Raw genomic sequence first — 13,773 nt, 5'->3', positions numbered from 1 at the left:
CCTGCCTCCTCCTGGGGTAACCCCGACCCCGGGGCTGACTCGTGTCCCCTCCTGGGGTAACCCCCGACCCCGGGGCTGACTCCTGCCTCCTCCTGGGGTAACCCCGACCCCGGGGCTGACTCGTGTCCCCTCCTGGGGTAACCCTGACCCCGGGGCTGACTCGTGTCCCCTCCTGGGGTAACCCTGACCCCGGGGCTGACTCGTGTCCCCTCCTGGGTAACCCCGACCCCGGGGCTGACTCATGTCCCCTCGCCCGCGTCCCAGGAGCGCCTGCCTGTGCTTTCCTTATCTCAGTCACCAGACAGCGTCCCCGTCCCCGCTGGGCGGTGGATTGTCTCACCCCGCCCCCACCCGGTCTCCGGCACAGCGGCCAGCCCAGCCCAGCCCGCGGAGGCGCCGACCTTGACTCTGGACCGGCCACCTTCAATTCTCTTTCCCCTCAGCTGGCCTTCACGGCGACGCCGAGGGACGGGAAGGCCTTGTCCCTGTGTCACCACGGCAGTGAGGACACAGGCAGAAGGGGGTTCGCTGCCAGGTCCCAGGTCCCCCGGATGGACGGGGATCGGATGGTGTGCTGTGCCCTCCTGTGTCTTCTTTGAGCTTTCAGCCCAGTTGGCAGCTAGCTCGTTCCACTGCCCGCCCTCTTCCTCTCTAAGGGGGCTGCCTGGTCCCCCCCCGACATACTCTTCCAAAAAACCTTTCCCCGGCCCCTGCCGTGCAGAGCAGTCAGGCCCCCTGGGCTGGGGAGCACACAGCATCCACGTGGAGCCCAGAGCCCCCCCACGGTGCTCCCCCAGACCTGGCCATGGGGCGGACAGAAGGTTGAGCCTGGGAGCGCTGGGCAGGAATTTTATTGAAAACTCACAGGAACAGGAGCTCTGAGCAGGGTCACAGCTTGGAGGAGACTGGGTCAGGGAGGACAGAGGGAGTCCCCAGATGCCGGCAGCCTCCCCAGATTCCTGGGAAGCTCCCACGGAAGCCCTTCTTGCTGGGTGTCAGGTTGGGGGTGAGGGAGCCCCGGGAGGGGGCGCGGGAAGACAGGGGTGCAGCCGCTGGAAGGGAAGCCAGGGTGCAGGGGCCCAGGAAGAGCCCAGCAGCAGGCGGAGGGCCAGGAAGCAGGGCGGAGGGGGGGCCGCACGGAGCTCCTGCCCCCCCCCCCTTACTGTACGGAGCTTCCAGGCCTCGCCGCCCGGTTCACAGCCTCAGGGTCGGGGGGGGGGGCCAGAGCGGACGCCCTGCTCTGCCCCCACTGCAGCCTCCAGGGTCCGTCAGTCACAGACGTGGACGTCCCCAGGGCGCTCTGTCCGCACGGCGGGCGGCCGGGGGCCTCAGTAGTCGGTGAGCGGATACCGCAGGAAGATGAAGACCAGGATGATGCAGGAGGCGGCCAGGGCGGAGCTGGTGATGTTGAACAGCCGGGCCGTCTTGGCGTCTTCCACCGCGCCGTTCAGGTCGTTGAGGAGCTTCTTGTCCCGCACCTGTGGGGGCCACAGAGCAGAGGTGAGCCCAGGAGGGGCCGGGGGCCGGAGGGTGGGCAGCGGGCAGCGGGCACAGAGCAGAGGTGAGCCCGGGAGGGGGCCCGGGGCCGGAGGGCGGGCTGTGGGCAGCGGGCAGGCGGGCACAGACTGTTGGCCTGGCCTGCGGAAGTCCCGGGTTCGATTCCCGGTCAGGGCACACAGGAGAAGCGCCCATCTGCTTCTCCACCCCTCCTCCTCCCCCTTCCCTCTCTTTCTTCCCCTCCCGCAGCTATGGCTTGAATGATTCGAGCAAGTTGGCCCGGGTGCTGAGGATGGATTCGTGGCCTCCACCTCAGTCGCTAAGTAGCTTGGTTGCTGAGCAACAGAGCAGTGGCCCCAGATGGGCAGAGCATCACCCCCTAGTGAGCTTGCCGGGTGGATCCCTGATGGGGTGCATGCAGGAGTCTGTCTCTCTGACTCCCTGCCTCTCACTTAATACAAATAAATAAATAGAAAAAAGAAAGAAAAAATTATATTAAAAAATTTAACCAAGTTTCCTACGTAATACACCACTTCCACAGTAAATAGAAGTTCTAGTTCCTCCTCCGAGTCCTCCTTCCTGGTCCCCCAACCCAACTCTGTCCGGGGGCTTTTACAACACCTGCCGCCCCTCCCTGGAACCTGCCTCCCAGGGGGGAGGGCAGTGCGGGTGACGCCCACGAGTCAGTTCAGGCTTTCCTCAGAAGGATCATCCCATCACCGAGGCCTCCGTGCCCACGCTCTATAAAACAGCGCCCCACCCCTCCCGGACCGGCTTCCCCGCCGAGGGCCACCCCTGACCACGCTTCCCCGCCGAGGTCCACGCCTGACCACGCTTCCCCGCCGAGGTCCACGTCTGACCGTGCTTCCCTGCCGAGGTCCACCCCTGACCGTGCTTCCCCGCCGAGCTCCACGCCTGACCGTGCCTCCCCGCCGAGGGCCACGCCTGACCGCGCCTCCCCGCCGAGGTCCACGCCTGACCACGCTTCCCCGCCGAGATCCACCCTGACCACGCCTCCCCGCCGAGGTCCACCCCTGACCGCGCCTCCCCACCAAGGGCCACGCCTGACCACACCTCCCCGCCGAGATCCACCCCTGACTGTGCCTCCCCGCCGAGGTCCACCCCTGACCGCGCCTCCCCACCGAGGTCCACGCCTGACCACGCTTCCCTGCCGAGATCCACCCCTGACCACGCTTCCCCGCTGAGGTCCACGGCTAATGTGCATAACTGTGAGTTTCCTCACTGCCCCCACGACGACGGGCACCTGGTGGGCGGGGCCGTGGGCTGCTTTTCACCTGTCAGTCATTGGACAACCATCCAGTGCACGAGGGTAAATATCGTGGGAGGAACGCTGGGAAGTCGGAACGGGCTGGTGATCAGGTGACCGAACAGCTAATCGATGAGGAGAATTGATGATGAAACACGTGTGGAAAAGGGAGGGAGGGGGGAGATAGGACAGAGGACAGGCCTGGTCATCTGAGCGGGAGGGAGGACGTATGACTCTACGGACGGGGGGACAGAGAGATGACGGATGGAGGTCAGTGAGGAGGGACGGGAGAGAAGGAGAGAAGAGATAGACACACCCACTGCCGGCGTCTGGGTGGAGCAGGCAGGAAAAGATGGTGGGTGGGCGGGCAGGAGGGCGGGGGGAAGGGAGCGGTGGGCGCGTGGGGACAGAGAGGCTGACCGGGAGGCCGGGGGAACGCTGGGGTGGGTGCGTGGGCAGAAGAAGGGGGGGAAGAGTGAAGGTGGGAATGTGGGTGGTGTATGGGTTTGTGGATGGAGAACAGGTAGACAGACGGACGGACGGCTGGACGAAGGGGTCGTGCACCATAACAAGCGATGCGATGAAGAGATGAACGGGTGTGGGGACAACGGCAGGGTTCAAAGTCTGGAAGAGACAGCTGAGTGAGTGGGGGAGAGAATCGCAAAATCGAGGAGGAGAAAGGGGCAGACCGATATACTTTCATCAGTAGGTGGGGAACTCGTAAACCAAGGAGTAATTAGAGTGAGTAATTAATGGGGAGAAGGAGGGAGGGGGAGGAAACAGCAGGAAGATGGGGAGAGACCTCCGGCCAGGAAAGGGGTGAACGGTTGGATCTGTGTACGGATAAATGAATGGCCGAGATCATCCACAGGGCCGGTGGAGAGACAGAGGTGACAGAGGTGAGAACGGAGAGGGAGAATGACGCTTGGAATAATCGTAAAAATGCTGAGAAAATAAAGGCCTATGAGTGTGGTGCTGCGCTAACAGTGTGACTTGCTATTAACTCAGTTAATCCTCTCGAGAACACCACTGTGAGGTGGGCTCACGCCCATTTTCACAAGAAAAGTTAGGCACAAAAAGTTACTAACTTAAGGCCCCGGGACTCAAACCCACATTGTAAACTAGAGCTGCCATGAAGAATCAGGGGTACGGCTATGTGGCATATTAAGAAAGTGGAAGAGGGCCTTGGCCGCTTACTCTGTGAATAGAGCATGGACCTGGTGTAGGCACATCCTGAGTTCGATTCTCAGTCAGAGCACACAGGAGAAGCAACCAGCTGCTTCTTACCCCCTACTCTCTCCTTTCTCTCTCTTCCCCTCCCGCAGCCAGTGGCTCAATCAGTTTGAGCATCAGCCTTGGGCACTGAGGATGGCTCAGTTGTTCTGAGCACATCCAGCCCCAGGTGCTAACAATAGCTCGGTAATTGAGCGTTGGCCCCAGATGGGGTTGTTGGGTGGATCCCAATCAGGGTGCCTGTGGGACTCTGCCTCCCTTCCTCTCACCTAAAAATAAAAGTGGAAGATGTGGACAGAAGCGGGGAGAGACGACAGAAGAAGGGTGAAGAGAGTCAGAGGGAGTTGGATGGATGGATCACTAGAGCACAAATAATCTGAAGAAGGAAGACATGGAAAGGAGGGAGGAAGGAGAGACGTATGAAAAGACTGATGGGGTCGGGGAAGGGTGGAAAAATGAACAGGTGTGTGGATGACGTGTTGGGTGTGTGGATGACGTGTTGGATGTGTGTGGATGACGTGTTGGGTGTGTGGATGACGTGTTGGGTGTGTGGATGACATGTTGGGTGTGTGGATGACGTGTTGGGTGTGTGTGGATGACGTGTTGGGTGTGTGGATGACGTGTTGGATGTGTGTGGATGACGTGTTGGGTGTGTGGATGATGTGTTGGGTGTGTGGATGACGTGTTGGATGTGTGTGGATGACGTGTTGGGTGTGTGGATGACGTGTTGGATGTGTGTGGATGACGGGTGTGTGGATGACGTGTTGGGTGTGTGGATGACGTGTTGGATGTGTGTGGATGACGTGTTGGGTGTGTGTGGATGACGTGTTGGGTGTGGATGATTTACTTGGTGTGTTGATGGAAGGTATTGTGGGGTGAACTGAATAAGCAAAGAGGACCAGGAGGGAGGGTGGGAGGAAAGGGAAGTGGACAGATGGATTGAAAGACGGGTGAGAGTATGAAGTTTCATGATGAGAAATAGGTGAGTGAGTGTGGGCAGGTAGGTGGATGGATGAATGAAACAAATGGGTATAGTGAGCACAGAGAGATAGAGGAAAGGATGGATGGACAGGTGGATGGATGGATGGATGGATGATGTATGTATGGATGGATAGATGATGAGTGGATGGATGGATGGATGGATGGACTGGTAGATGAATGGATAGATTGGTGGAAGGATGAATGGATGGATAGATGGATGGGTAGATGATGGATGGATGGATAATGGATGGATGGTGGATAGATAATGGATGGATGGATGATGGATGGTGGATAGATGGATAGATGGCTGGCTGGCTGTATGATGGATGGATAGATGGATGGATGGATGATGGTTGGGTGGATGACGGTTGGATGGATGATGGATGGATGGATGGATGAATGGATGATGGATGGATGGATGATGGATGGATGATGGATGATGGGTGGATGGATGATGGATGGATGGATGATGGATGATGGATGGATGGATGATGGATGGATAGATGGATGAATGGATGATGGATGGATGGATGATGGATGGATGATGGATGATGGATGGATGGATGATGGATGGATGATGGATAGATGGATGAATGGATGATGGATGGATGGATGGATGATGGATGGATGATGGATGATGGATGGATGGATGATGGATGATGGATGGATGGATGATGGATGGTGGATGAATGATGGATGGATGGATGAATGATGGATGGATGGGTGAATGGATGGATGATGGGTGGATGGATGGATGATGGGTGGATGGATGGATGATGGATGATGGATGGATAGGCAAATTAATGAATTCAGCATATGGAGTGGAAGGGGACGAGGACAAGAAAAGGAAGAGAAGACAAAAACGTAAGTGAATGGATGCATCAGTAGCTGGATACGTGGATGGGTGAGAAGGGAGGGAAAATAGGAAAAAGGACAGTGGGTGGACCTACAGGGATCGATGGGATGAGTTGAGGGGTCAAAGGGTACAAACGAGCAAAGGTGAGTGTGACAAGGGGTCGTGATGATGAGACCACTGGGGTCTAACTCGGAGAGCAGAGAGAGACGGAAGGGTCGACGGCTTGAAGGATGAACAGATGTCCTGACAGGCTGGCCCGGAGGATGGATGAACAAGGACAGGCAGAGTCATTACGTGAGGGAAGTGACTGAGAAAGTGAGGTCAGACAATGAGTTAAGCATCACATGAGGGAGGGGAGGCCGGGATGGGGGGAGGGAGAGAGGGAGGAGGACGTTTAACAAGCAGGTAAACACCTGACCCGCACCTGACCCCAACCCCACCCTCCGGGGCCCTTTCCTGAAACACTAGGCTGCCTGTTCCCCCTTGCCACCTGCCCTCTGTCCACCCACCCATTCACCCAGCATCTTGCAACCCCCTCGTGACTCTCGGCCCTGCCGTGGTCACTGCCGGTCTGGTGGGTGTCGGACAGCCATGGTTGGGGCAGAAACGTCTCTGCAGGGGACGGGGTTCAGCCAGAGGGAGTCCAGGGGAGACTTTGCAGCAGAGAGACCCCGATCTCACCCACACCCCTGGGCTGGAGAAGCAGCACGTTGCCAGGGCCGGGGGGCGTTTGGTGAGGCCAGGGGGGCATTGGAATAGATCTGGGGGTGGGGGCTTGAATTTCCAGACAAGGAGTCTGGTCTTCCTCCAGTGACCACAGGGGAGAGGGGACAGTGGTCACCGTGAGCAGCCTGTGCTGAAGGCATGAACGGAGACAGACGCCTGTCTCCACCTTCCCCGGACGCTAGGCAGAGCGAAGTCGGGCTGCGGCCCGTGTTTGCAGACCCAGCCTGAAGTGGACCGAGGTGACCGGCTGACCCGTGGAGGTGGAAGGGCCCGAGGTGTGGCGGGGGGGGGATAAACAGATGGGGGAGGCAGGCAGGGACGCGGTGGCTAGTTCACACCGACCCCCGAAGGCCAGCTCTGCCCGGCCCGCGGGCGCTGAGGCGGACCCTGCTCGGTTTCCAGCTGATTTGTGTAGGAGGAAGGGAAGGACCGGATCGCTGAGGCCAAGTGGCACCTCACACACTCTCAAGGGGCCAAGCTGGGCCTGCAGCCAAGGCCTCCTGACCCCACGTCTGTCGGGTGCCCTTGGTCATGCCTGTGACCGGCTGCACACGCTGTGGGTGCAGCAGGTCAGGAGACGTGCAGCTGGACGGACAGATGGACGAGTGCGCGGCAGCCATGAGAGCCCGCGCCGGCCAGCGCCGTCCTCCCCTCTGCCCGGGACGGAGGCGGCTCACGCTGCATGCGCCCTCCCGGGTCAGTCCGCCCCCTCCCTCCGAGGAGGAAGACCACGGGGAAGCAGCCCCGGGGTGCAGGCATCTGAGCGCCACGCTGCCCCTCAGAGGCACCAACGCCTCCCCACCCGCCACCCCGCACAGAGCCTGCCCCGCTCCGTGACCTACCTACGGCCCACAGCAGATGGGCCTGCCCCGTGCCAGCCGGCTGTCCACAGCTGAGCCAAGGGGGAGAAGGGACGCTCAGGACAGGAGCCCGTGCTGCTGGACCCAGGTCCACGGGCTGTGGGCAGGGAGGGCCCAGCCACAGGGCAGGACTGAGGTTGGCCCCGGAGGCTCCACCCTCCGCTCGCAAGGACCCTTCCCTTTGCTGCCCTTGTAGCACACGCACACGCACACTCATGCACAGTCACGCACACCACACGCGTGGCATGTGGTGAAACCCAGGACCAGGTGCCCAGGCCTGGAGACAAGGGGACGAAGGCCGTCCGTGGTGGCGTTCCCCGGGGTGAGTCAGGAGAACCAGAGAGCCGGTAAGACAGGGGGCCGGGGCGGTGGGGCCGGGAGACAGAGGCAGAGCTGCCCCCCCCGTCCATCCTCCCCTCCCCGCAGCCCCCGTGCTCCAACCTTCCCCACCCCCGTGGTCCTCGCTCGCCTCGTCTCGCCGGGCAGCTGTCCTCACTGAAACACACCTGACCTTGGACACTCAAATCTGGGGAAAAAGGATGATCAGGCTAGACAAGAGCCAAGCTCCTCCGGCGTGACAGAGACGAGGTGGGAGGGGTGCGGGGACTCCTCTTCCTGCTGGCAGGGCTCACGCAGCCTTAGACCCTCTGTCCTCTCACACACACACACACACACACACACATGCCGGTCTCTCAGCCCCACGTGTGAGTGACCACAGCTTCCCTCCTGTGACCTGTCTCCACGGTGCCCTGGGGGTGGGAGTGGGGGCAGAGCGTCCTGTCTGCTCCTGGCCGGTTCCCCTCAGAGCAGTGAGGGGCTGGGAGTCCCACCCACCCAGGCGGGGTGTGAGGTCAGAGGTGTGCGGGCGTGTGCTCCCAAGCCCTCCCTCTGGCTCCCGGCCACCCAGACAGAAACTGTGGGCAAGAGGACAAGGCAGATAGCTGGGACTGGTGACCCCACCCCCCACCCCCGAGGGCCTGCCTGGGGTCAGATTCCCCAGCAAGGGGGTCTCCGGCAGTCCCTGACTTCACCGTCAATGGGGAAAGGACGCCCAGGACCCTTCACCTTTGTGTGGCTCCGTCCTCACAGACCCAGGGGCAGCTGTGTCCAGGTCTAACTGCCACCCACACCCCCACCCAGAGGACAGAACCTGGACCCCCAAGTCCCTTCCACCCCCTAACTAAGCCTGTTGAGCAGAGAACCTGGCCCTGAGGACCCTGAGCCCTCTCAAGACACCCCAGAAGCTTCCCAGGTCAGCACAGGGAGAGGGAGCCCAGAGCTCACCACATCATCCTCTCTGTCCCCTCCCCCCCATTCTTCTGTTCATCAGCACCCCCTGGGCTGCACCCACCCCACTCATGGCTTCTCTGAGAGGGACGGCAGAATGCTGCAGTGGGGGGGGGGTCTGTCGTGCTCGGCCCCAGCCCCACTTACCTTCAGGGAGTAGGCCAGGGCGATGAAGCCCCCGCTTACCTTCAGGGAGTAGGCCAGGGCGATGAAGCCCCCGCTTACCTTCAGGGAGTAGGCCAGGGCGATGAAGCCCCCGCTTACCTTCAGGGAGTAGGCCAGGGCGATGAAGCCCCCGCTTACCTTCAGGGAGTAGACCAGGGCGATGAAGCCCCCGCTTACCTTCAGGGAGTAGGCCAGGGCGATGAAGCCCAGGCAGCAGAAGTTGAGGTAGACGAAGTTGAAGATGGACCACAGGTAGTAGTCGTTCACCTCGCTGGTGTCCGGGTACACCTCGATGACCGTGGTGGGGTTGGTCATCGTCTTCTTCTCCGCGAGGTGCTTGCAGACCTGGGGGGCGCCGGCAGCCCGCACGCTGTCCGTCTTGACACTCTTGGACTCCATGGGGAACAGAGTGGGCGCCATGGGGGGCGAGGCGGAGGGCTCCGGCGCGGGGGCCGCGGGCGCCTGCAGGGCCGGGGGCTTGGACACGCAGGCAAAGCAGCCCTTGGGCGAGCCTGCCGGGGGCCTGGGGATCCAAAAGGCCCCGTCCAGGGGCACGCGGGCTTCCTGGGCGCCGTCCGTGGTGCTGGCCGGGGCTCCCAGCAGGGCTGGGCACTGGCCAGGGCCCTGGGCCTGGAGGAAGCGGAGAGGACGAATGACCGGGCGTCCCTCAGCATCTCCCCTGCAGCCCCGGAGGAGACGGAAATCCCCGGCGAGGCAGCCAGCTGCCAGCCTGCCACCTGCCTCCCCGCCCCCCCCAGCCGCTGGCATGCCAAAGACCTTCACAGCAGCCCTGGCACGAACATTGGGGGCTTTTCATCGCTTTGCCATCTGCGCACAAACATTCACCCACGACGCACCACAGCGACACCCCCCGCACACCCAACAAGGCCCTGACTGATGGCTTTGCAATAAGCAGAGCGCGCCAGCGGCCCCGGGCACACACACACAGGGCGGCAGACCCACAATGACACCGCCTCAGACGCGGTCTGGCAGAGGGAGCAGCGCTGCCTGGACACCTGCAGCCCTATACCGCTGACACATCGGACACAACTGCCGCCGCCGCCGCCCCCGGCTCTCCAGACCCCGGCAGGTCCCGTGCGCTCAGAGCCGCGGCTAGGTAAACAACTCCGCACCGTGACACGCAGCGTGGACACAGAGACACAGGCTGGAACACCATCGCCGGAGAACGAATGCGGAGGCTGGGGGGCGGGGTGGTGCGGGTGGGGGTGCTCCAAACTCGCGCGCAACGATGTCCTCGCCCGAACCCTGGCCCAGAGCGGCTCCTGGGACCCCAAGCGTGCGCACTCGCTGGGACCCACCCACCCTGTGCCAGGAACGGATGCACAATGACACACTTTGAAACAAACACTTCCCCAAAGAGGCACCAAGGCGCGCCTGCGCCCCCCTGGGGGGTCTGCGGCCGAGCCCCCACCCCCACCCCCAAGGTCCCCAGCAGGACTCCATCTGTCGCAGCCCCCCGGACGGCGCGCTGCGCTCTCACTTACGGGCGACTCCTGGGCCGGTGGGCCCGACTCCTGCGCTCCGTCCGCGCGTCCTTCTGCCTGCCCGCGGGCCTCTGTCTGGCCGCTCCGCGTCCCAGCGTCCCAGCCTCCGTGCGGGAAGTGCGCGGAGTAGGGGGGCGGGGAGGGCGCGGGGCTGGCGGCGCTGCCTCCCCGTTGCCGGCGCTCCCTCCGCAGCGCCAGCCTGGCCGCGCGGCTGCAGCCCAAGCCTGACTCACGGCGGCGGCAGCGGCGGGCGCAGCCACCTCCCCGCCTCCTCCCGCCGGCAGGGTGGGGGCCAGCTGCGCGTGCCGGAAGCCGGACCCTCAGGGATTGCCTTGCTGGCCAGGGATGGGTCCCCCTACAGCGCTGGAGCCGGTGTCCGCGTCACTGTGTCTCCCAGGACCCCAGCCAACTCCCTGACCCCTCCTTCTTGCTAAGCCCCCCACGACCTCTGTTGGAACCGGTCCCCTCCCTGGACCCTCCTAACTGCCTCCCCAAAGAACCCCTTTCCTGCTGTCCTTGCGCACCCATGGCCCCAACTGAGCTCCTTGCAGGCCCATGTTCTTCTTGAATTTGATGCCTCGCAGCCTGCAAGCCCCCAGCTGCAGTCCCTCTCTGGGCGGAATGGCCCTCGCCAAGCCCTCACCCAGTGCTCATCCTGCACAATCCTGTCCCGAGTCGGTGGCCGCCCTCAGAACGCCGTCCTCCTGACCCCACCAAGTCCAGGCCTCACGTGGCCCTGTCTTTGCTGAGCCCACCCCCGTCCGAGCTCCTGTCTGTCCCCTCAGATCTGACCCTCACACAGCACCCCGAGCCCCGGAACCCCATCCCTGCTCATCTAGTTCCCTTACAAAGTCGCGTCTCCCAGCCTCCTCTCTGACCAGTTAGTTGGTGCCTCTGCCTGTGGGGTCGGATGTCCTTCTCCAAGTCTCCTTGGAGCTCAGTCCGCACACCAGCCCCTGTCTCTCTGTGAGCCCTGCCTGTCCCACCTGGGTCCCCTCCCCTGCAGGTGCTCTGTCCCCACAAATCACTTGCCTTAAGCAGTGCCTCCCCACCCGTGTCTCCGTCCACCCTTCCACGCACACTCTCCCATGTCCCCTGCTGACCTCCCCTTTCTGTAAGAGTCCCAGCGACCTCTCCATCCTGAGGAACCCCTCGCACACCTACGAAGGTGCCTCTCTGCACTGGGTCCTCTTTCCCAGCCACGGGTCCCTGCCGAACCCAGACCCTCCAAAGCATCCCCTGAGCTGCCCCGAAGTACGACCGCCTGTTTTCCTCACATCTGTCCACCCAGAGACCCCTCCAGTGCTCTGAGCGTTTCCTCCCACAAAGCCCTCTTCCTCTGACTCCTTCCACCTGCCTCCCCTTCTCCCCACGACCCTCCCGCCTCTGAGCCCGGGTCCTTCCTTCAGACCCCTTCTCCTCTCAGAGTCCCGCCTGCCTCCGCCTGGTCCTCTCTGAACCCCCTTCTCTCCCGGAAACTCTGGGCTCCCTCTCTCCAAGCACCCCCACCCCAGGACGGCCTCGTCCACCCTCATCAGGACCCCGGACCACCGAGTCAGCCTTGAACGTTGTTGATAAAACCTTCTGTGTGTGGGAGGGCTTCCCAAACACAAGCCCCCCACTCCCCCCAGGACCAGGGCCTCCGGCATGAGGGCCGCTGGGGTCTGCCAGGGAGCCAGGGCTCAGCTCTCCTTCACCCAGCACCCACTGCCCCCTTCTCAAGGGCCTGGCATGGGGGCGCTCAGACCCCTCTCCCGGCGCTGAGCCTGACCTCGGGTGCCTGCGTGTGGCCTGTGTGCCACCCCACTGGGTCTCCCTGGGGTCTGAGCTGGGCTGCCCTGGGCAGGGGGCTGCAGGGATGACCAGTGGGGGCCTCATCTGCACACAAGTGCACCTGCTCCTCAGAAAGGTCACTGTGGGGTCCGGTTTCTCTCCCACAGACCACTGGGGGGCTGCCTCTCTCTGATCGCCCCCACACACTGGCCTCCACCCTGAGTGGACGAGGAGAGAAGCTGGCCCTGGGTCGCTGCTGCAGTTCAGCCCCTGACGCTGGGTGTCCTCCAGGCAGGGGTGTGGGGCAGGAAAGGCACCCCCCCCACCCGCCCGGCCCACTGGGCCTGTGCAGAGCAGGGCCCAGCCAGCCAGGACCAGAGCCAGCGCTGTGCTGGGCTCTCTGGGCGTCCGGCAGGTCCACAGTGAGGAGCGTCCTGTCATTACCTTCCTTCTAGAGACAGAGACTCACAGGGCGGGGGTCAGGGAGGCTGAGCTGAGCCCGGGGCGGCCACAGGGCCTTGGGCTCTGCACAGGAGCTTGCAAGACCACGTGGCCTGGATTGGGTGGGGGTTGGGGGCTCATTCTGTACTGACCCAGAGTAGAGGGCTCTGGCTGTGCTCACCCCCATGTTCCAGGGGTCTCGTCCTCCGGGGGACCCGAGACTCCCAACTGAGAGGGTCACACACACGGTGATCGGGTGGGCAGTGGGTCCCGGGTGGGCAGTGGGCCCCGGGGCGCCTGGCCCCGTGAGGCGTGCCGGCCTGGTGGGTGGGCCGCAGGGAGCAGGCAGCAGTCCCAGTCTGCGGGAGGGGCTGCCTCCCCCCAGGCTCTGCCCGCTGGGCCTTGCACACAAAGGCTTTGATGACACCGTCTCCCAGAAGCCCTGCCAGGCCTGCAGTCTGCCCGCGCCCTGCTCATGTTTCAGGCGCAGAGAGCACCGGATCAGGCGGACCAGCCTCCTGCCGTGGAGAAGGTGTCCGCCGAGGCTCAGCTCTGGGGGGCCGTCCCCCCTGCACTCTCCAGGGCTGGCCCGACAGCAGCCAGAGCCCTGCAGGCTGCAGAGACACCCAGACAGCTACAGACGTCACGTGTGCCGAGCCCCACACCTCCAACCCAGGGTCCCAGATGGGAGCCCTGCCCCCCCAGGACCGCCAGGGCATTCCTAACTCTGGTCCCTGAACCCTGGGACCCCAAGACCCCAGGAGGGCCTGCCCAGCATGGGCTTGGCATCCCCCGGAGAGGCCACCTCCAGAGCGGGCAACAAGGAAGCCCAGGTGAGAGGCCAGCTGCCAGCACCTCAGCTCCGTCCCCAGCCCAAGGGGGGCGTGCCAGGGGGCCAGGGGACACTGGGGTCCTGCTGCTGGGCCTCCTCCAAGGGTAGGAGAGTTCCCCCAGAAAGTCTGGCAGCCACCTGGAAACCAAGCCTCCATCAGGCGCCCCCAGAAGGCCTGCGCTGAGCCCCACCCTGCCGCCTCCAGCCCGGGCCCCATTGTGCCGGCCACTGCTACAGGCCGCGGCCCAAGCCAGACCCTGCCAGCCACGAGGCAGGGCCACCAGCTCAAGCCTCCAGGGCCCCAGGCACAGGGCACCTCCAAACCTCCCCCCCCTTCAAGACTCCAAGTC

The 13,773-nt window shown here is 63.1% G+C and overlaps 1 protein-coding gene across 1 annotated transcript; it reads right to left on the bottom strand.

Annotated features, from left to right (window-relative positions):
• Positions 1–860: 860 nt before the first annotated feature.
• IFITM10 (interferon induced transmembrane protein 10) lies at positions 861–13,640 on the bottom strand. The gene is made up of 6 exons (XM_066252868.1): positions 13,615–13,640; positions 13,019–13,205; positions 12,490–12,601; positions 10,378–10,673; positions 9,050–9,502; positions 861–1,478 (listed from the first exon to the last, which is right to left on the bottom strand). Exons 1-6 carry the CDS (start codon positions 13,638–13,640, stop codon positions 1,329–1,331), a joined length of 1,224 nt encoding a protein of 407 aa, XP_066108965.1. The 3' UTR covers positions 861–1,328.
• Positions 13,641–13,773: the final 133 nt, after the last annotated feature.

Source organism: Saccopteryx bilineata, chromosome 1, assembly GCF_036850765.1.
Source record: "Saccopteryx bilineata isolate mSacBil1 chromosome 1, mSacBil1_pri_phased_curated, whole genome shotgun sequence".
NCBI classification, from domain to species: domain Eukaryota; kingdom Metazoa; phylum Chordata; class Mammalia; order Chiroptera; family Emballonuridae; genus Saccopteryx; species Saccopteryx bilineata.
Note: the sequence above shows the minus strand (reverse complement) of the source record. Positions and strands in the feature narration are given on the sequence as shown.

Coding starts and splice junctions, on each gene's coding strand:
- IFITM10 (XM_066252868.1), bottom strand. CDS start 13,640: ATGGGGCCCGGGCTGGAGGCGGCAGG. Junction 12,602..13,018: donor GGCAGGGCTTCTGGGAGACG/GTGTCATCAAAG, acceptor CTCTGTCTCTAG/AAGGAAGGTAATGACAGGAC. Junction 9,503..10,377: donor CACCGGCCCAGGAGTCGCCC/GTAAGTGAGAGC, acceptor CGCTTCCTCCAG/GCCCAGGGCCCTGGCCAGTG.